Raw genomic sequence first — 22,145 nt, forward strand, 5'->3', positions numbered from 1 at the left:
TAAAATTTCAATCCCTTTAAAATATCCAATCTCTCTTAAAATTCAAAGACTCTTAACGGTGGGCTCCACTTCTTCCTTCAAGAGGGAAAGATGTCAGGGAACAGCCATGGATTCCACACCACTCTTGACCAGGTTCATCCCACACAGTATTTCATCCTCTCATGGTCAGAATTCCTTTTAGAAATCTTGACTAGTGGGATTCCACACAACTGACAGAAGGTATTTTCACTGTATATTGTTATTATTTTGAATCAGGGTCTTACCATGTAACTCTGGCTAGCCTGGAAGTCAATATGTAGACCAGGCTGGCCTCAAACTTCCCTTTGGGACTAAAGGCGTGCACCACCATGCCAGACCTTAACATATCACCAAGTGGTCAGGACTGTACAACACACACCAACAGGCCAGAGTGGAAGAAATGTTAAACAAATGTAATGATTCTTTTATTATTAAAAATATCTGACTGCTTCGGAGTTTATTTTTACTTAACTACAGGATGCTTCAGTTCCCAAGAACACACTAAAGACAGCCCTCTGCCGGCAGTGTACACATGGCTGTACCTTACAGTGACTACTTATCATCCTCATCACGCACACCACAGTCCACAGCCGAGGCTCTTCCTCTGCCTCCTCCTCTACTGCTGTATGTCACGCAACACCAAGTTTTAAAGTTTTAAAGATGCAAAAGGATGGTCTTCATTCTAAAATGATTTGAAAATACTGTGTTTCCTAAGACAGGAGAAAACAACATTAAAAAACAAAATCAGCAACTCATCTTTCCCTTTTTGGTGGAAAATAAGCATCAAAGCATGAGCACAGCTCAGCAAGTACTAAGAAGTCCCATTCCTTCCCACCAGGCAATAAATAAACCAGAAAAGCATCTGAACTCGTTCATCAATATTAATCCACTGCGGTTTCAAAATCAGCTTGCTTCCTATGCGTATTTCAGCATCCCAGGCTATGACGCACTGGTGTGAAATTACATCACACAAACCACTAAAGAGACCACAAAGCACACCAAGTTGTACAAACCGTAAAGAATTTTAATTAAGTGATGTTTATATTTCACTTTCTAAATTAGTCAAACAGCAACAAAGTAGAATGTGGCTACAGGGGTGGGGCAGAGGAGAGAGGGGAACTCGGTACAGAGTGTCGGTTTTGCAATGAAAGATTTATAGAGGTTGTTTGCACAACAATGTGAGCATACCTAACACAGCAAACCGTACAGTTAAAAATGCTTAAGGTGGTAAATTTTGTCGAGAGCATTTTATCACAACTAAAAATAAACAAAACCTCACAAAGGAACCAGGAATGTTTAGTGTGATGATGCCATGTTATATTTAAAAATGAAACAGACATACTAACGAACCGATGTTTATAGGTGGGGTGGTGAGATGCCTATTGTTTTCCTCAGTGAAATAAAGAGAACAGATTTCCTTAATAACGAAAATGGGGGTATGAAATTTCCTGATTAGTAGGGAATCACCTACTAATCAGTATCTGGTGAGAATTTAAGTGCATAAAATGTAGTGGCCCTGTTGCTGCAGTGAACAGATAAAGCTCCTCCCATCACCAGTCTGCATGGGAGAAACTGCTGAAAGCTAGACTGGCATGTAGGGTTTCCACTAGAAAACTGTATACAGAAAATTACATAAGCAGTCTAAATTTACTATGAAAACAATGTATTTTATTTAAGTAATTAATAGTTAAAGGAAAAACAATAAAGTGAATTCTACACGCTTTGCTTTGACTAATCTTTCAGTAGAAAACTCTAAGGTGCCAGTCTCATCCAGAAGGCAGCCCCACTAGCCTTCCATGGCACTGTCCACTGCAGAGTACTTCAGCTGAGACATTTCTACAAATCTGTCTTCTCTGCTATTTCAAATCAGAGACACAACATACAAGAGCCTGGAGTAAAAAGGATAAAAACGCTGATACTCTAAGCACAGTTACATATGAAAGTGAAGAACACTTTATCTACACAGCTATACATATAAATACACAACCATTTACAGAAGTGCAGCAGCTGGCACTGCATAGACAGAGGCACGGCTATTTGGACAAGGGAGCAGCAGACCTCCCTCCTCCTAGTCCACCACTACATGTCCCTGGGATTTGTTTTCGTGTATTAGCTAAATCTTAGGAAGTTGGTAACAAAAACAGGAAAAATCCAAAATGATAATAAACACTCCCTAAAATCTATCCCAAAACATTGTTAAATGTGAGGCTTCCATCACAAGACCGTTAAACTTAGACTGTTCTCAGAAATGCCTGTGTTCAAGTCCTTGTCGGCTTGTCCACTGAACGTCAGAGAGGAGACAACAAACAAAAGCTTATTTTGAAAATGCAGTGTTTTAGAAAAGTGATAGTTTATTCTTAAAAACAACTTTCTCTGCTAAAGAAATCACACAGTTGTAGTCATCAGAATAGGTTAGTTAACTTTTGGCAACAGGTTTATCTGTTTATTTTTAACCATGATAAATATTATCATGACATGCAATTTCTTAGAACTTACACCACCATCAAGGCAAAAGTGTATAGGATATTTCTAATAAACCTACATTTGATTATAAACAAAATTTCTTTTAAGGTATTTTTCAAGTACTCAAGAATATTAAAGAATGGGAAAAATACATAGTTCAGAAACAAGCATTTCTTCCAATACTCTTTAAGTGGAATACAATTCTCAGGCTAAGCCCATAGGAATTGTCTGTAATAAAGAAAATTAGGTCAACATAGAGCAATTTCTGCAAAATTTAGCAAAAAAGTCAAAAATATTGTGAACCAAATAAAAGGATCCTTTGGGACCAGGGCTTTCTGTCTCACTCGTTCCTTCATCTCTAACTCACTACAGACAGAACCCCACATGCTGACTCACAGAAAAACAGAAATAGAAAAAAAAACTGCCCTCACAATCCTTAGTCACAGGTCTCTCTTTGGTAAGAAATCAACCAACAAGTTACTTCTACCTCTATGTAGAGAGAAGTCCAGTGGCATCACCTAGGTAGGAAATCCCTGTGTTGGGAAGGCTGTAGGATGAACAACAGAGCATCTCCTCAAACATGTGATTAGTAGAGGACAACAGCTATTCATTACATAGCCAAAGCCATCTTTCCTATAACTCAGATCATTTATCAACACTTTAACTCACAGAAATTATGCTATGTGTTCTTTAGATATGAAAACTAAGCTATAATTTAAAAAAAATATGCAGAACAGCTTTCTTCCCATAAGACAAATTTCTGATCCATTAAAACCTGTTACAGGGACCCTGTTTCTGAGACAGGACCTCTGTTACCCAAGGTGGTCGCAACTCCCGGTTACAGTCATGTAGCCTCAATGCTGAAGTAACACTCGAATCCATTATGAAGCTTACCAGCTTATTCTAGATGTTTCCTCATAAAGAAAAATGGGAAATAATCTAGTTAATGCTATATACAATTCAAGAAAACAAAATCCAACGCGACCTAATATATACATTAAAGAACTCTAAAAGTTATTCCTATCAGGTCTAAGTAACTGCCCACCTACCCAAAAGAAAGCCAGTTACATCTATTCCAAAATTAACTATAATAGTTACAGTATGGATCCACTGCAGTAGAAAATACTACAAATAAACACCCCAAACCAACCAAATCAAGAGAGAAAAGTAATTATCCTTCATAGCTTGCCTGAAAAAGAGAAAATCACTTTCTGACCAATTATTTGTCTATCTAAAGACCCAGGGAATGAGGAATACCACAACTACCAGCAATTCAGCACTATTTTTCTTAAAAGAAAGATATAAAATGCCATTCACCCAGATAATGAACACAGGAGAATAGTGTGTTCTTCTTGTAATGGCTGTATTTATATAGATCTTTAAGGATCAGCACCAAATGTTCACATTAATTATTCTGAGCAACTTTAGGAATAACATTTCCTAGTAAAGTAGGTAAACAAAGGACTGAATAGAATTCCCATGCTAAGACCTACGCTGTAAAGCCATGTGGCTGCTCATTTCTAAGGCTGCTGGGAAGGTGTTGGGTAGGGAGACAAGCCTACTGCACAGCTGATATGACTGCTCCCCAATCACAGGGAGGATGCCTTTCGTGATTGGGCAAGACTAAGTAAACAAAATGAAAAAGATTAAAAAAAAAAAAAAATAAGTTAAATCCAAATAATCCATTATTACAGAAGAAACAAAGCACTACATGAAGTACCTAGATGCAAACCTGAAGCAAGACTGACATCCTAGCGTCAGCTCAAGTCCACATGACCTTCATTACAGTATATTCTCTGCGGGACTGTGATCAACATTCGCAAATCTTCCTATTTCTTCTCCACAACCAAGTTCTTTCCTGTCTATAATAGAATTCAACTCTGGTTTAAGTCAACTTTTACACCTTAAATTTATAGACCAATGGATGTTAAAATTGCCTAAAAACCATTTAATTTTTCAATTTTTATTTAAAGCTGTACTTCAAATCCTTCAAAACAAAAAGCTGTTTCTAACAAATTTGTACAAATGTCATGATACCAGAGTTTTAAAGATAACCTACAGACAACTATAAAAAGGCAACTACTATACAAAAGAATTCTATGGTCAATTGTTTTTATAAAACCTTTTATAAATAAACTTGTTTCATGATTGAAGATAAAAATTAAATTTACCCTAAACACATTAATTGCTCAGGAGATGGGCTGAGTGTTTTGAAGTCATGTTGCTTCTTTGAGAAAGAACTGTTTTAACCAGGCACTACAGTAACAGATAAACATCACACCCTATCATTGGAGCCTTCTGATCTCTGGGTATGAAACCCTTTTTACAGAAATGGATTAAGTAAAACCTACTAAGCAGGAGTGTTGGGTACCTTAGCTTTTGAAAGCCATTTCAGTCATTATAAAACAATAGCTACTAACACTGGACCTTGTAAAGTGCACTAGGGATAAGAAACAGCAATGGTGCCAAATTCACTCAGTAGGTTAAGTGACTTGGTATAACCAACTGGCCAAAAAAACAACATTATAGTTTTCTGTTCAGATTTTATTTGAAATCTAATTCAAATTGTCAAAGCTACAAAAGGGGGAAGACATCTGTAATGTGTCTAAGTCACAACATCCTAAACAAACACTACTGCTGCCAGCAGATCACTGTACACATCTGATGAAATTCATTAGCACAGTAAAAATTTCATCTTGAGAAAACAGCCACAACAAAAGTAATTTATACAATATAAAACAATGACAGTCTACAGATGCAGTTACTCATGAGCTTACACATGCATTCACAAACAAACAAACAAACAAACAAAACTCAGGAATGCTCTTTCATTAGAATTACTTTTTTTTTGTTTTTGTGTGTATGGTTTTTTTTTATTAAAAAAAAACAAAAACAAAAAACCATTCAGGCACAAAACAAATTTGCATTTCCAATAGTGACAGCATCTTAAAAATATATGTCAGTGTTTGTTTTTCTTTGACTTTTTATGAGACCTGTGTGGAGATCGGGACTGAGATCTGGATTTCTTCCCTGATTTCTTCGGGGACCTAGACCGAGACCGCCTAGACCTTTTCGGTGTCCTTGAACCAGATGGTGACCTGTAAACCAAAGGAAACAATGCTTAAGTAACCAGCTACCAAAACTGATTACATTCTTATACGGCTTAAAATGAGCTTTAAGAAGGGATATAATCCACTAAATAAAACAGCAAACTCAAATTTATTCTTTACTATGTACATACATGAATTTATTTTGCACTTACTATTCATGAGTAATCAGTATAGTATTTGTTTTAAAGGACAGATTTCTGAACCTCTATCCCACTCCAATGAGTATGTGTGTGTTTTTAATAAGCTTCCCAGGTAACTGATAGCCCCCCCCCCCAAAATTTGAACTTCTAATCCACAAGAAAAAGTTCAAAGAGCCAACTAAAACATTCATAGAACTTTAAAAGCAACAAAGCTGTGTACTCTATAATTATGAAGGAAAAAATATTTTCATTCAAGGCCGTAATTTAAACAACATAATTTGCTGTTTTTGACACAGGGTCTCACTATGTAGCCCTAGCTATGTCCCCCAACTAATAGGATTAATGGCATCTGCCACTACACCTGGTACCAAGAATTTTGTTAAGTTCTGCAAAAAAAAAAAAAAAAAAAAAAAAAAACCAAAAAACCAAAAACAACGTAAATATACATCTACACATACACACATGCATACAAGTGAGAAAAAAAGAAAGTCTATTTCATAAAAAACATTATAAAAGTTATTATGATAATGAAGTATTAGCATATAAATTCAGGTGCAGCTCTGAAGAAAATGTCCCTCTGTAACATCAAATACACTTATGAACTACTTTTGTAGGACTAAAAGGCTTAAATAAAATATATAAAATGTTAAAGTCCATACTGAAGAGATGATAAATAGTATTTTATTTCCTTATCCAAACACTTCTGTAGGAAGGGATATTCTTTTTCAGCTTCGACAAAATCTAGGTCTATTTATTATACAGAAACAAAGAGGAAAAAAAAAAAAACACAGCTCCCCAACCCCCAACAGTGGACATTATGAAAATCTTTGGTCAGTCTTAATTTGCTAGAATTCTTCTGTACTTGAATCATGACAAAAACTGAGAAAAGAACAAGAGAAATAGCACAAAATAAGAGTGCTATTTCTGTTTTTCTAAAATCCGGAGGGAGGGAGGGAAGGAGGGAGGGAGGGAAAGGAAAGAGCTGTGCCAAGCACATTATTTTGAAGCTGTGGAATTATTTAAGTGGTAACTGAAGCAGGTACAGCTAGCTGGCTTGCACTTACCGTTTGGCTTTTTTGCTCGCATCTCTAGGAGAGTCTTTGTGAGAGGACCTGGACCGAGAGCTTTCTTTATGAGACCTTTCTGACCGTTCTGACCGCTCTGATTTGGGTGATGGGGATTTCACTCGTCGACCACTGCTACTTCGAGATGGGCTAGGAGAGGTGCTATGTCGTCTCTTCCTACAGAACAAAGCACATAACTCCCTAAGTGACAAAGACCTCTAGGCATTCCAGTTTTAAATTTTACTCACTAGCGACTAATGTCTTCCAGCTTATGCTGACTTAACTCTCACTAGATATTCCAGTGTTATTTTCCAACAACGTTGATTACCCTTTAGTTAATCAACAAGTAAGTCTTTAGACTACTTGCCCAAAAACAAATAAACTCAACTGAATTCAATTTTCTTTTGCTGTAAGAGATTAGTAGGAAGATGAAATAAGCTTGACCTTTCTGAATTAGAAAACAATGAAGATTTAATTTTTCAATGCTAATTTCTTAATGTTCTTTTACTAAAATTAAAAGATACAATTCAGAGAACAGGACACTGCATTGGCTAACTATAAGTAACTGGTTGGAGGTGAAGTGAAAGGGAGAACTAAAAGAAACAAACATTTTTATAGGTGGAGCATGTGGGTGAAAGGTACATAGGGATTATTTATACGATTTTGTAACTTGTCTATAAAACTAAATTATATATATAACCAAATTCTATACATAATCAAGATATAAAAGACCAACCAGTATAATTTTGTTATTTATAAGTATAAAATTATAAGTATATGAGTATAATCACAGAATGATTAAAACCAGGTTTCTCATTTGCAACCACTTTTTTAACGTGGAAACTTTGATTCTATTTACTAAAGCAAATGCTTCATTCACTGCATTAGGCACTTAGAACTATAAAAGTAAGAAACAAGTTCCAGTGAGATGACTCAGCAAGTAAGAACATAAGAGCTATCAGCACCATCACCATCGAACTATTACTGAATTTGATCCTCTGGGATCATGGCAGAAGGAAAGAACCAATCCCCACAAGTGTCTTCTGACTCCACAGGAACACAGTGGCAGGTACACACCACCTCCCCACAACTAAACAAGTTAAAAGTTAAGAAAGTTTAAAAACTCAAAAGAGAAAAGCTGAAACAAATGACTTAACATGTTAAGCAAGTCACGGTCTCTTTTATACATGATCTCTTTTCAGAACAGAAAACAAGATGCCTACAGTGGCAGCAACAGGAGATATAGCAAGCTGTTATTTAAGCCATGAGATTGATACCCAGTCGTGTAACTGAATTCCTGCAGTGGATTAAGGTTAAGATGCCATATGAACCAAGTGAAGAGATGATGTCCTAATTACTTAAGCCAAGTGACAGCCAACAGCCCTGAGTCACAGCTCCCTCTGCCTCCTACAGGCAGAAGCCAAACATGTTTATTGTGAAAACTATGTCTGGTTTGTTGTTACTGACAATGTAAATACTTTAATCAAATAGCACTCCAAATCTTCGAATAAATCAGAGTAATTATCATACGCCATACCTTTCTTTTCTTGTTGGGGTACATTCATCCTTTTCCTTCTTGTCTTTGGATCGAGATTCCAATTTTTCTTTATCTTTCTTGTCTCTTTCTCGTTCTCTTTCTAATTCTTTCTCCTTTTCCTGTTTTGTTTTTTAAAAAAAAAATATTTAGTTGCTTAAAAAAACATATATCATTCTTGGCTATCCCATGTATTTAACCATGCTTTTCTTTTAGAAAGTTTTGAAATGCTAGTTAAGGATGATCTTATTTTCAAAAAATACCTTTCATGCAAGTAGTCATTTTTTATCAACTAAATCATCACTATCATCATCATTATTGTATAGCAGCTAAACATTTACTCTTTATCACAGTCCAAATAATATGGTAACAATTTCCCATACACCCAATCATGTGCTCCTTTACAACACTACTACTATCAGTGGAGATGCGAGACACTGGACTCAGAAAGGTTAAGCACAGTAACCACAGGCACAGCAAACAGTCAGGAACTCAAGTCACAGAGCTCCTGTCCCTTCATTCCTAACACAGCAAAATGGGAGGGAGGTGGGAGTAGGGAGGGGGCAGAATAGAGGAAGATGGGAAGGGTAAGGAAGGAAGAAACAAACACATCAGAAAAAGCTAACATAATGACCTTCCCATCAGACTGAAGAAAGCAATTCTGCCTATATATAGCAGCTCACTTAATGAATTCTTACCAAATATGTTATAATTATAAAAAACTTTAATCCTAACTTATAAACTGATTACATGACATAATTATATAAACCAGAAAAATAACTGCTTATCTCCAGCTCGTCTAACTGCCACTTCATAACAAACTTCTAACTGCTATTAATGACAGAATAATTAAAGTAGTACCTAAAGATACTGAACCAATTTGGTTCTTTAATAACAAAAATGGAATTTATGTCTGTCTGGTACACATCAAAATGTTGATTTAACGGCTTCTTAAAAAGTGGAGATAAAAAAAATCGTAACTACACACTGGCAAACATTTTCCAGAACCTGACCAAAAGAACCCACTGTGTCTTCTGGGTCAGTCCTTTAACAACTTTTCAACTGCACCATAGCAACAAGAAAACCACACAGGTAATACACCTAGGTGAAGAGGCAGAGCTGTGCTCTAGTAAATCTATTTACAAAGACCATACTTAGCTGACCTTCAGTATATGTCTTCGGAAAACACAATATTGTTTCCAATAACAGTCATGGCATATAGGAGACTAAACTTATATCGAATGTATTATCTATCCATTTTTAGTTTGTTGCCACTTAGAAGCAGGGAACATCTCAACATGCAATCTTCCATGCAGACTAATAACCTGATACCATGGCTAAAGGAACTCAAGGTGTACAGACTACTAGCACCATATTATAAATCTCATTTCACTTTTTCTCAACCATATCACAGAATATAAATCTAAAGAGGTATTAAGGAAACCAACTTCCCTTAATGATGTGTGGTATACATTTTCCAGATTGACTGCACATTTTATAGAAACTACACTACAGTTACACTATTTTAAACTGACTTATTTATTCTGACTTAACAGCACAGAGCAGAAGCACTAGCACTAGCTCTGATCCACTAGAGAAACTGTGGCACACAGCAGAGAATGGCATGGGACCCATAGACAAGCACAGCTGAGTCACTTGACCAGGCAGCCCCCAGCCACCAATGCTCTAACTGTGAGCCCTTGGGCATGTTCTTTCCTGTTTGATACTGTTATTTTATTATCATTGTTACGGTGGCCAAAGTACAGAATAAAACAGCAGTTCCAAGGGAAGTCCTGGGCATTTCAACAAGCACTGTATGGGGCCCCTGTTCTGGTACTTTGGACAATCACTGTAAGGAAACCCAGAACTCCCCAATGTGGTATGTGTTCTGTGTTCTACCTCTCATTGCACCTTCCCAGAGATAAATTTTCCCAACAGCAGAACTTCCCAAACTTCATCTCCACCTTCATTTGTGTGACTTCCTACAATTAATGGTTTCCTACTATCATCAATGTAATGTCTTCTCATGGAGCTTTCAGGTTCTGAAAGTATGTTCTTAACAAGATTAATTGTCTAATCTATGGGTAGTATACAGAATAAAGTATTTCTAATTGTCATTCAATGTTTATGCGTCAAAGGCTATCATCTGGAATGCTACTATCCCAATAGTCTACAAAGCCAAATGAGTAACTTTGGTAATGCTTAGTACTGAATAAACTTATTCCTTACCCGCTGCAGCAGTTTATCTCTGTAGTGTTCTACTTGTTCCTGGAAGCTCTGGCCTGGTTTTTTAGGTCTCTTTCCAGATTCCAATTCATCTTGAAACTTCATAACTTTTAGCTGTGAAATAAGACGTTTAAAGTAAGAATTTTCTGTCACAATTTTTCAAGCATTACATTTCTCCTACAGCAAAGCACTGATTAGGACTCAGTCAAAATATAATCTCAATATAAAGTCTGTCAGACAAGCCCACCACACAAAATTCAGGTCAAGTAACAGCAGCACACATGTTCTCAGACAGCCAGGAGAGTACTAAAACCATAGGCTGCTTCACATTCTTAAGAACATATGTGTTCACCTAACAGTTAACAATGAATATAGCAACTAGTTAAGAACTAGGAAAGGAAGGGACCCTAGACAGTTTGGGCTTGCTCACCTATTTCTTTTTTCCCTTCTTCTTCTTAATGTTAAGACTTAGGCAATATACTCTATACTCTATCCAGTAAAACTTTCAAATCACTGTAATTAATAAAATGTAAACCTAACTTGCATGTGCCAGAAAAATATTTTACTTTTTCTCAAGTCACATGGTATGCATTCAAAATTAAATTGATTTTCTTTATGATCAATCCTATTCCTTGGAATCCATTTCCTCAGAGGCTGTCCTGTATGCATTCAAACAGGGCAGACACATCCTTTTCCTCCCCGCACAGAAATAGAAGCCTAATGGGAAATGGACGTTCAGCAAACAATAAAGCAAGTCAAACAAACAAAATACACACACCGTAAGTAAAATCAGAGAGAAGCACTAAGGTAGCACAATCTAGAGACAAACACAAGGCTAGCACCAAGAAAAGCGACGTCTGAACAGGAGGCAGGGGGGCATTCTCACAGAGGTTTTTACGCAAAGGGAACGGATATATGCAGAATCATGCCAAGGAGTTCACTGGGTATTGAAAGTTAAAGGCCACTGATATAGTTGTGATTTGAATGCAACACAAACCTCAATTTCACGAAGCTTAGCTCGTTTCTCCTCACTCATTTCGGAGTACTTAGAGAACTTAGACTCAGTCATCTCTTCTCTGACTGGGTTAGAATACAAATGATGTTCTTCAGACTTGGAACTCTGGGTGTCTTCTTCATCTTCACTCTCTTCTTCCTGACTTTGGAAACAGGGGATACACTGCATGTCACAGCAGGGGAAACAAAACCTGGCATTTTACAGGCTGAGCATCTGTTTTCTGTTGTCTTGGAACTTATATGATACTGCAGAATATATACGCATTTATAAAACATATTTTGCAAATTTCTGATTAGGTAATATTTTTAGACAGTTCTGAAAAACATTTCCTCTACAGAAAAAGCTGAGCTTCCGTATAATAATATAATCACACTGAAATGATCCACAGTCAGTCCTGCGTATTCCTCAGCTCAGTAAACTCAGGAAGGTTTGTGTTTTAAAAGCCAAGTGTTTACCCTTCCTTCCTTAGAAACTATAATCTCTAACATATTCGTCACATTCACCATAAAACAAAACAATCCAACACTTAAGGACCCCACCTACTCTAGTATTAACACATAATACTAGAAAAGCACCATATAGTCTGAGTACTAGAAAACTTCAACTATTACATTAAAGTTCATCTTCCACTCAGTTCTTTCCTATGTATGTTTATGAAGTCTGTACTTCTTTAAAATTTAATTGATGTGCATGAGTATTTTTCCTACATTCATGTATGTGTATCATGTCTATGCCTGTTGCTCACAGTCAGCAGAAGAGGGTGTTGGAACCACTGGAACGAGTTAGGAATGGATGTGAACTTCAGTGCACATACTAGAAATCAAACTCGGGTCTTCAAGAGCCACAAGTGCTCTTAACCTGAGCCATAGCTTCCTGCTATATTTTGTAAAAAATGGAAATTCAAAATTTTAAATCTGTACTAGCTTCATTACAAATGCTACTATTTTTAGCATTTCTCTCCAAGTATTACAAACACTAATTTTAAATTCTAGCTCTGCTGCAAATGCAGTTTTATAAAGAAGCCCTAAGTAAAAAAGCATTCCTGATCCAACCACTAGAGAGCAGTAGTAAGCTGTGCAAATCAGTGTTTTTACAATGTAGTTTCATAAACCTATGCTTGTTAACATGATTTATGTGGAGTTATAGGAAAAATTAAAAATATAGATTCTACTCCTACTAACCTATGCTTCTACCAATGATTACTGAAACATCAGTACTAAAATACAATAAGTAACACAAAAACTAATTTTATGCCAAAACCCTAATGCTTTCAGAAATAAAATGAACCTGACAATAACCTGGAGTTCTCTGGTGGGCTTTCTACCTTTCACTGTAAATTAAAAGGATTATTTGGCCAGTACAGTATATATTTTAATGCTAACATTTTGAGGTATTCATGATGGGGCCATGGACATAAAATAAAAGTCAACAAAACCAGTTTCAAAGCTAGCTAAACTGAATCATTCAAATTTAGAACCCTGCAGTTTCAGAGAGCTATCTCCATTGGTAAGCCACACTGCTGCTTTCTAAGCATCTCATCATTACTAACTTGTTCCAGTCACACCCAACATCTCTGAAGACATACTCCTTGAGATCTACCCGTCCATTTGCTTTACCGAATGCACACAAATGCACATACTGTGCTAGGACATCAAACAGGCTTCCCCTTTTTCTTCCATCTGAGAATAAGACTATTCAGTTTTCATAATACAAAAGACTCTTCCTAGTATTTTTTTATATACCAGCTCTTTCTATTGTAAAACTCAATATTCACAGCAATGACTGTAAAAAGTATGAAGCTTCCTAAAATTTATCAATGTAAACATTATTTTCTTACCACCACAATGTCAAAGGCAAAAATAGCTCTCTAGTAATTATAAGAGAAAACTACCAAAACTATGATTTCTTTATACTTGCAAAGTTCCCCTTTATACACACTTCATTCTTCTGACACATTTACATTTAAAATAACAAAACAGTACTTAGCAATGCACTACCCAAAAGGAAAGGAGTATAATCTTCCCACTTAACACTTTAAAATTCACTTTTTGTGGATCCCAAAAAGTATTTGCTAACAAGAATTTGAAACAAATACAAGTGATAAAACAGCAGCTTTTAGGCTGCAGTATAGATCCTCAAGTAGAAAATACAGCCTGGTTGTAAAGACCAGAGATTGGAGATCTTGATTCGCTGGAAAGGAAAGATAAAGACTAGAGACAATTTTCTCCAAAGATTATTATTTCAACCAAACCTGTCAGTAAAAAGGGGTGTGTATAAGTGCAGGGAACTGGGCATGTCTGAACTTAGGATTCTTACTTTTGGTTTTCTTCTTCTTCTGATTCTTCATGTTGATCAAATAATTCCCACTTAGAAGTTGTTACCGCTAAATAGAGAAAAGAGAATGTAATTCCATAAGGTAAACTGCCTCTTTTGCTACAACACAGTAGATACCCAACTTCAGAGCTCAAAGTTGGTATTCCAGGAGCTTTTATTTAAGTTCATCTATTCTTCCAGCAGCCAACTCAATGTGCTATACCTCTTCTTTTCTCATACCTTATACTACGCGCTAATTCGGAAAAGATATAACAGATGAATAAGTTCCAAGAAAGTATAAAGAGAAAGGCAGCATAAACTCAATCTAATAATAATAATAATAATAATGGGAAGGCAAAGCTCAGTTTCTCTGAAACTGCCCTTCTAAGAGGATTTCCAAATGCATACTGCTCCTCATCTACACTTTCTATTCAAACACCTCAGCCTAGAAACGTATGTGTGCGCATGCATGAGTACTCTCAAAGCTTCCATTATTACAGGAACACCAACAAATGAATGCTTATCATAGACTAAAACATGGTAACACTGAGTCTGAAGGCTAAAAAACAAGTTTTACCCACAAAGTAAACATACAAAGGTAACATTAATTTTTTTCCCTCCTCTTTCCAAGTGCTGGGGATGCAACCCAGTGCCTTGCACATGCTAGGCAAGTACTGTACTACTCAATGACACACTATCCCAGCACACAACTGTTTAAAAGCTCAGTATTTGTAATTTACTCACCCTGTGCTTCCAATTCAGATTCATCTACAGCCTCCCATTTTGATGGGGCAACTTTAAATATGGGCTCATTCTTCTTTGAGTCTTCAGTTGCATCCACTATTGAAGAAAAAATGAGCTATTAAACATATTAGGAGATGATTCACACTAATGGGCTTATCAAAAGGAAAATAAAAATTAAGTCCACATGTAGGAAAACATTGACAGTATCAAGAACAATGATTATGATTAACTCACTTTTTTGTTTGAGACCAATTTTTAAGCAGAGCAAAGTAAGCCCTCTTACCCACATCCCAAGACTGCTAATAAATGCCTGAGCCTATGGCCAGCTCTAAATTATACATTTACTATATTTTCTTATCCACACATACTTTTTTTTAAAATTAGGCACACTAAAAACAAATATGAAAGAACAGCTGTTGGAACAGATTATGATACTGACAATTTAAGAATTTTTTTCGAACTTTCGATTTGATTATTTGCAGACCAGAGTTGGCAGTGGGTAACTACCTATCAAAAGCAGGGCAAAAAGTGGGTGTGAAGGAACTACTGCATAGAAAATTTGGGTACAAGTGAAGCATGTGGAGGTGAGGAGAGAAAAACAAAGATAACACTAGGCAGCTGACTAGAAAACACACACAAGATGCTGCCTGCAACTTTCAGACAACTAAGATTAAAAAAAAAAAAAAATCTGCTAATGTTATAGGATGATAGTCCCCCAAAAGATTATAATGAAATAAGCCCTTTCCTTTGCCACAGGCAAACATATTGCTAGATACCTAAATTTTAAAATGTCAAAAAAGGTGAGTGACCTGACAGTCAAAAATTAAAACATTTTTGCATACCATCATGTGAAAAACTTAAAGTATTTTAGCAATTAAACTTGTTAGTCTTAATGCTTAAGATCCAACTTACAAGGCACTCCATCCAGATCATCATCAAGACTTTTTATAGGGACGCCATCAAGATCATCAATGGGAGTAGCGTCAATGGGAATTCCATCCACATCTTCCAGAGGAGCACCATCAAGCTCTTCCTCAATGGGAGCACCATCAAGATCATCTGGCACATCCTACAGAAACATGTACTACTGTAGTATTTTTTTTAACTTGCTTAAGTCCCTCCCTGTTAAGAGTAACTTAAAACCCAGTACATATCAACATGACTATGTATCTTTATTTACAAATACAATGTAAATATATACTTTATTATCTATCTGAACATTTATTTACCTAATATATACTAAATGCTTATTCTTGGTATCAAGTAGCATGTGAGCCAAGGATGAAAAATATCAGGTTTGATTCGTCTGTCAAAGAGCTTAGTAAAGGTTTTTGTTGTTTAAAAAAAAAAAAAAAGAAGAAAAAATTAAAAGTGTGTGTCACCATCTTATTATACAATTTAATAATTGAATTTCCCTTAAAGAAGTCAAAAGGTGTCCTGAATTTACACTTAGGCTGAGATCTGGTAACACAGAAAGTCCAGAAAGAGAAGAACATGTACAAAGACCAGTGGGGAAAAAAACACTGTACACTGAAAAAAAAAGAGTAGCTGTCCCCTCACCAACTGGTAAACATCCCCGAAGAAGTGACAAGACCCTGAGAAGTACAGAATCAGATGTGCGCTGCACAAAGCGCAGCTTCCTGGCTTCCAAAAACAATTTACCTCAAGCCTCACCAAACTGTACAGGAGACAGAGCCCTCAAAAGCAAGACTCAGTAAGATTCCTCCACTACAAAGGATACGTACTCTGCAACACAGTAACATAAGAAAGATGAAAAAAAAAAATCCTTTACTAGGGAACTGAAAGATACTGACATAGGTTAAAAGTCAGAAGAAAACTAAATTTTACAAAATTTTCTTGCAATAATGAATGATACAATCCAGGTCCAAAAAGGAGGGCAAGCAACAGAGAGAAAAATTGTTTAAAAAAATAAACAATGAATAAAAATTATTTGCCATGTGAGAAATGAAAACCTTAGTTAATTAAATAAAATTTACAGTAGATGGCACTTACATATAGGCTTAATAATCTGAGTGCAATCCCTGAACTGAGTAAACAAGAAAGATTAAAGATTACTGAAGTTGTCTTCTGCCTGCTTCTAGAGAGCTGTGGTAGGCACATGCCTACCCATACTATAAGATTAAAAAGTAAAAATGAATAAATGAATGAGTGGAAGAAGGAAGGAAGGAAGGAAAAGGTTTTGGGAAGGTTAGATAGAGTAGGGGTTTTTAAGGAGGGGGAGGTAGACTAGGGAGATGGCTCAACAGTTAAGAGCAATTGCTCTTGCAAGAAGACCTGAATTTGATTCCCAGCACTCACATGGTGGCTCACAATCATCAGTAATTTTAGTTCCAGAGAATTTGATCCTTTTGTCTGATATCTGTGAGCACAAGCATGTATGGGTTGTGCATTCACACATGTAGGCAAAACACTCATACATACAAAATAAATCTAAAGTAAAAGAAAACAGTAGAAAGTATCACCAACAGACTATCAAGCAGAAGGATCAGGAATGGAGAACAAAGATGAAATATTGCACTCAATTATCAATAAGGGAAATGAATAAATGATCATGACCATAAGCATCCTAGAACTGGAGACCATGACAGAATCATCCACGGGGCTAAAGGGAAGTTGAGATGAGCTCTGCAAGCACAGGGAAATCAATTCAATGAAATAAAGGAGCAGAAAACTTCACAAATCCACTGAGTTTTAAAAACAAAAGGTAAACCCCAAAAGATATGAGCAGATTAAGAAACTCTGTAGCATATATAATCAAGATATCAAAAACAAAGCAAAGTGATAGTAAAAGCTGTAAAGAAAAAACTGTCAACTCGTCATAGTAACACGTCTCCCAGTGACCCCCCCCAAAGTAAGAGAGCACAGAATGATACAAATCAAGCCCTGAAACTGCCAACTAATAGTGCTATACCCAGCAAATTTGTCTTTTAAAAACTGAAAAATAAAAACATTACAATACAAGCATAAACTAAGGCAGTTCACAACCACCAAGCCAGCACAGCGAAAGACATTTAAATGCTATATACAAGAAGAGGAAGGCAGGGCCGGAGAGATGGCTCAGTGGTTAAGAGCACTGACTGCTCTTCCAGAGTTCAACTCCCAGCAACCACCTGGTGGCTCACAACCATTTGTAATGGGGATTTGATACCCTCTTCTAGTGTGTCTGAAGAGAGCAACGAATGAATGAATGAATGAATGAATGAACGAACGAACGAACGAACGAACGAAAGAACGAACGAACGAACGAAAGAACGAACGAATGAATGAATAGCTTCCATTCATTAAAAAAGAAAATTTTAAAAAGACGATAAACACGGTTTCAACCGCAAAAGCCAGGAATGAAAAATCTTTCAGGAGAGGACTAAATAAAAATAATAATCCATCATCCACCCTGATAAACCAGAAAAGCCCTGATCCTAAAACGGGGGAAACTCAACAAATGAACTGAGAAAACAATGCACAATCAGAATTATTACCATTAGAAAACAAATCTCAATAATGACCTCAAACATGAATGATTTCAACGTGCCAAAGAGATTCATGCACTGAAACAGAGGAAGTGTCCAGACTACCTAGAAGAGCAGAGCATCTTGTGCCGTCGTGCTGAATTCTCCAGGTGCACACACGCCCACTGTCATATAACACAGGGAAAGTCCCCAACTCAGGAGGGTCTGACTTACACATCTGAACACACGCAATGGTGCAAAGCAGTACAGTTCGGCAGTGACCGTGCTCCAAATTTTGATGTTTTCTATACAGTATGGCATTTTCCTGGGGCAGTAGCACTTAGCTACGACATCTGATCACGTGAGTAAAGAGCGCCTACAGTGTTGCACAACTACTGTTTAACACACTTCTTCAGTAAGTGACAAGACACAATAATCAATACTTCCTTTAAAACTGGGTTTTCTGTTAGATCAATGTGTCTAGCAACAGGATAACTTAACCTCTGAGATGCTCAAACTAGGCTAAGCTCTCAGGTCCAGTCATGCTGGAACAAGGATTCAAGGCATCTTTTCCTTGAAGAGATTTACTTACAGTACGTTTATGAAGGCACCCTTGTTAGTTGAGGGGCTTCTATGTATCATTATTTTTCTAATATATCATAAATCTTTTCAAGTTATTTAAAAAAAAAAGCCACCATCTCATAAGAACACATTGAAAATCCCTGTCTTATAAAATGTTGACTCCTGGATTGTTAATGGCAAACAGGTATTTTTCACAAAGAAATATTATATATGTAACATTTCCCCCTGCCCCAGAAAGAAAATTTAAGTACAGAACACCTACCTCTGTTTCCTTTTCTTCAATGATATTTACAAGTCCTAAGAAAATATTCTGAAGTTTGATCAAAAATGGTTCTGGATAAATTGCCCAATCTTCCCATGCTCTGAAGCAGGTCATTACCCGTTGCTAAATTAATAGAAAGCAGACAGTAAATGTCTAGTTGAAACGTATACATCAAACTTTAGTTCACAGGAATACATACCACTGCTATTGCTGAATCTTCCTTTAAGTTGCTAGATCTTTTTTTTTTTAATTAAAAAAAATTAACTACATATATCATTCCCAAATTTTTAAAGCAATTCAATACTATCTTCCAAGTAAACATAATAAAGGTCTAAAAATGCTGGGTAAAAAACTTGGACTTTTTTTTTTTAATTACTTAAGGTCAACTCTGATGTTGTTAGTAGTGTGTATATGAGCAAAATCCCTAGAAACAATCTCCCAGTACCTTCTGACCACTAGAGACCAAAGCAATCAAGCTTTACTCTGAATGCATTATGAGCCACTGACACTCCTTGGTACTAACACTTTCCTTTGTACATTCCCTACACTTTCCTATAAAGTGTAACAATCAAAATTTAAGACAAAAACTTTCTATGGATTTGTTTGAGTATCTATGTGATGGGGTCATGGGGTCTCAACAAAATCTTCCCCACAGTAGTTTATTCATTTATTCAATTGCTACCTTGAGCTTTTACTGGCTCTTTCTTAACACTGGTTTACAACTTGAAGTTCTCAACCTTTCCTTTTTGTTTTGTTTTCTGAGACAGGGTTTCTCTGGCTATCCTGAACTCTCACTTTGTAGACCAGGCTGGCCTGAACTCATAGAGATCCGTCCGTCAGCCTCGGCCTCCCCAGTGGTAGGATTGGAGACGAGCACCACCACAGTCTCACGGTCTTGGTCTTTCATTTAAGGGGTTATTGAAAAAATTAAAAACTGAATAGGCTTTTTGTCTCCTTATAAGCAGCTCATTAAAATTATCAATAACCAGTCTTAAATGTATATTCATGATCTAAACAAGCAGTGTCCAGCACTCCTCCCATTCCTAAAATGTTACATCTTCCACACAGCTCCAGAAGATCACATTTCAGTCATCAAGGCCACTTTTAAGGCTTTGTGCTCCTGCCACTGTTGCGCTGGCAGTGGTCAGCTTCAAGCTCCCATGTGCAAACTGGGAAACCAGTGACGTCCACTGTATTCCTACCAAGTTCTGTACCCAAACACAGCTCTGCACAACTGTCTGAAATGGCACTGTTTTTATAATGACTGGGGTCATTTTTGTAATTTATAATTTTAAAATTTATAAGTCATTATTTTAATAATGGACTGGGGTTCATAGGGCCCTGCTCCTCTGGTGGCATCCTGTGGTAGACAGCCACTCAGTCTACTCGGTCTTCCCAAAGCACCACGCCCTCTTGAAACCCCAGGAAGTGGCTGGCTGCCCCCACGCTCAGTTTCAGATCCTCACCCCAGCCCAAGCATGAGGTCCCTCAGCAAACCCAGGGTTTAGGTGGCACCTCCAGGCCTCATGCCACAGCACGTGAGGCCACACATCACAACCACCTGCCATACTAGAACCACCAAGGCCCTGAAGATACTTCCTAAACAGCCATAACTAAACATATGTTCCTTATCCAGACAAATTCTGATTGTGTGCTGAAGGATGTGAAGAGGAAAAAAGGTTATTAAAATATTTAAACAAGGCATGAGGACCTGAGTTCAGCTCCCAGTACCTGTATCAATGGGCTCACAAAATCCCTGTAACCCCAACTCCAGGGGATACTATGTCTCTGGCCTGGGTAGGAACCTGCACACTATGTGCATACACCCACAAAGAGACACATAAACATAATTAAAACAAATCATTAAAGAAATGTTTAAATAAAAATATTTAAATAACATAAAACTAAAAGCTACCTAACAATACAATATTAAAAAAAAAAAAAAGTAAGAGTAATTCTTAAGAATGAAGAGTCCAAAATATCCAAGTCTTAAATATTACACTTGTACATTCTTTTACAGCCCTAATGCCCTCCTCCATTTCAGACATCAGGGCAGAAACAATAAAATATACATACCTTAAAATTTTCAGATTGTAAATGGCCTTGAATTGTACGGTAAGTGGCATTGAGGTCTGAAAATATCTGACATAGCTTTGTTTCAAAACTGAAATTCAAACAATACATTCTTTAAAACAGAACTTTTTTCTTTTTTTAAAAAAAATCACATTCTTTTCAGCCCACTCGACAATAAAAAAAAAACCTCTCCTGTTCTTATAAAGCAAATTAAGAAATTAAAAAGATCAGTGTTCTTCTTTAGTATATTTAGGATGAATTTAGCCATCTGGTTCTTTGTGTCAAATTAAAAAACACAAACTTAAAAGGTAAATGATATGCATAAGGCAAAAGAGTATTAACAGAATTAAAAGTGGGCTCTCCTAATACTACTCAAATACGCACATGCTCACATAGACATGCATATGAAGCCCCAGTTAACCTAGCCTAGGCCTTGCTATACAGCCAAGGATAACCTTGAGCTTCTCCTCCCACCACAGCTGATTTTATACAGTGCCGTGGATTAACCCGAGAGCTTTGCACACACTAGATAGTACTCTATTTTTTCAAGGATTACCTGGATGCTATACAGAAAACAAACCAGGGTGTAGAAGAGGAAAAACCAGTTAGGAGACTACTATTGTAATTAAGACCAGACAATGGCAGTATGGGCCAGCAGCCAGGAAAGGGGTGCCAGTTAGCTTCTAGACATATTATAAAATATATTTATATCAGTAAGAAGTATTATGGACGGGGTTGAAGAGAAAAAGAGGATCAGACACACTCCAAAGTTGGGAATTTAAGAAACAGGAATGCAAATCAGTCCCCAGTTACTTTCTCACTATACAGCTTAGCTAGAATGACCTTGAGCCACCTCTGTTACTTAACAAGCACAGAAGGGGAGCTCTGTGGAATTGAAGACTTACATATGAATTATGATGGCCACTACAACTCCCCCCTGCTTTAGCAAACAACAAGAAAAATCAATGAACAGGGCTGGAGAGATAGCTGTTTATAGAGCACTGGGTTCATTCAGCTCCCAGTACCAACATGACAGATCACGAACGCAATTCCAGGGAATCTGACACATTCTAACCTACATGGACACCAGGCACATATGTGAGCTAAATACGTAAAATAATGCAGTTTTCATTA

At 36.8% G+C, this 22,145-nt stretch overlaps 1 protein-coding gene across 6 annotated transcripts in view; it reads right to left on the reverse strand.

Moving 5' to 3' along the window:
* Positions 1-3,181: 3,181 nt before the first annotated feature.
* The window catches only part of U2SURP (U2 snRNP associated SURP domain containing), a gene marked incomplete at its 5' end in the record, with an annotated part of 44,828 nt that continues 25,864 nt past the window's right edge, over positions 3,182-22,145 (reverse strand). For all 6 annotated transcript variants that reach the window (XM_080934267.1, XM_080934266.1, XM_080934264.1 and 3 more), the window contains 10 exons: positions 3,182-5,579; positions 6,796-6,972; positions 8,333-8,451; positions 10,559-10,669; positions 11,553-11,712; positions 13,887-13,953; positions 14,628-14,723; positions 15,540-15,696; positions 18,939-19,061; positions 21,015-21,102. In XM_080934267.1, the coding sequence (XP_080790393.1) occupies positions 5,441-5,579; positions 6,796-6,972; positions 8,333-8,451; positions 10,559-10,669; positions 11,553-11,712; positions 13,887-13,953; positions 14,628-14,723; positions 15,540-15,696; positions 18,939-19,061; positions 21,015-21,102 (1,237 nt within the window). In that variant the 3' untranslated portion in view covers positions 3,182-5,440. The remainder of the gene's footprint in view (positions 5,580-6,795; positions 6,973-8,332; positions 8,452-10,558; positions 10,670-11,552; positions 11,713-13,886; positions 13,954-14,627; positions 14,724-15,539; positions 15,697-18,938; positions 19,062-21,014; positions 21,103-22,145) is intronic.

The sequence above is a fragment of the Micromys minutus genome (genome assembly GCF_963924665.1).
Source record: "Micromys minutus genome assembly, chromosome: 21".
NCBI lineage: Eukaryota > Metazoa > Chordata > Mammalia > Rodentia > Muridae > Micromys > Micromys minutus.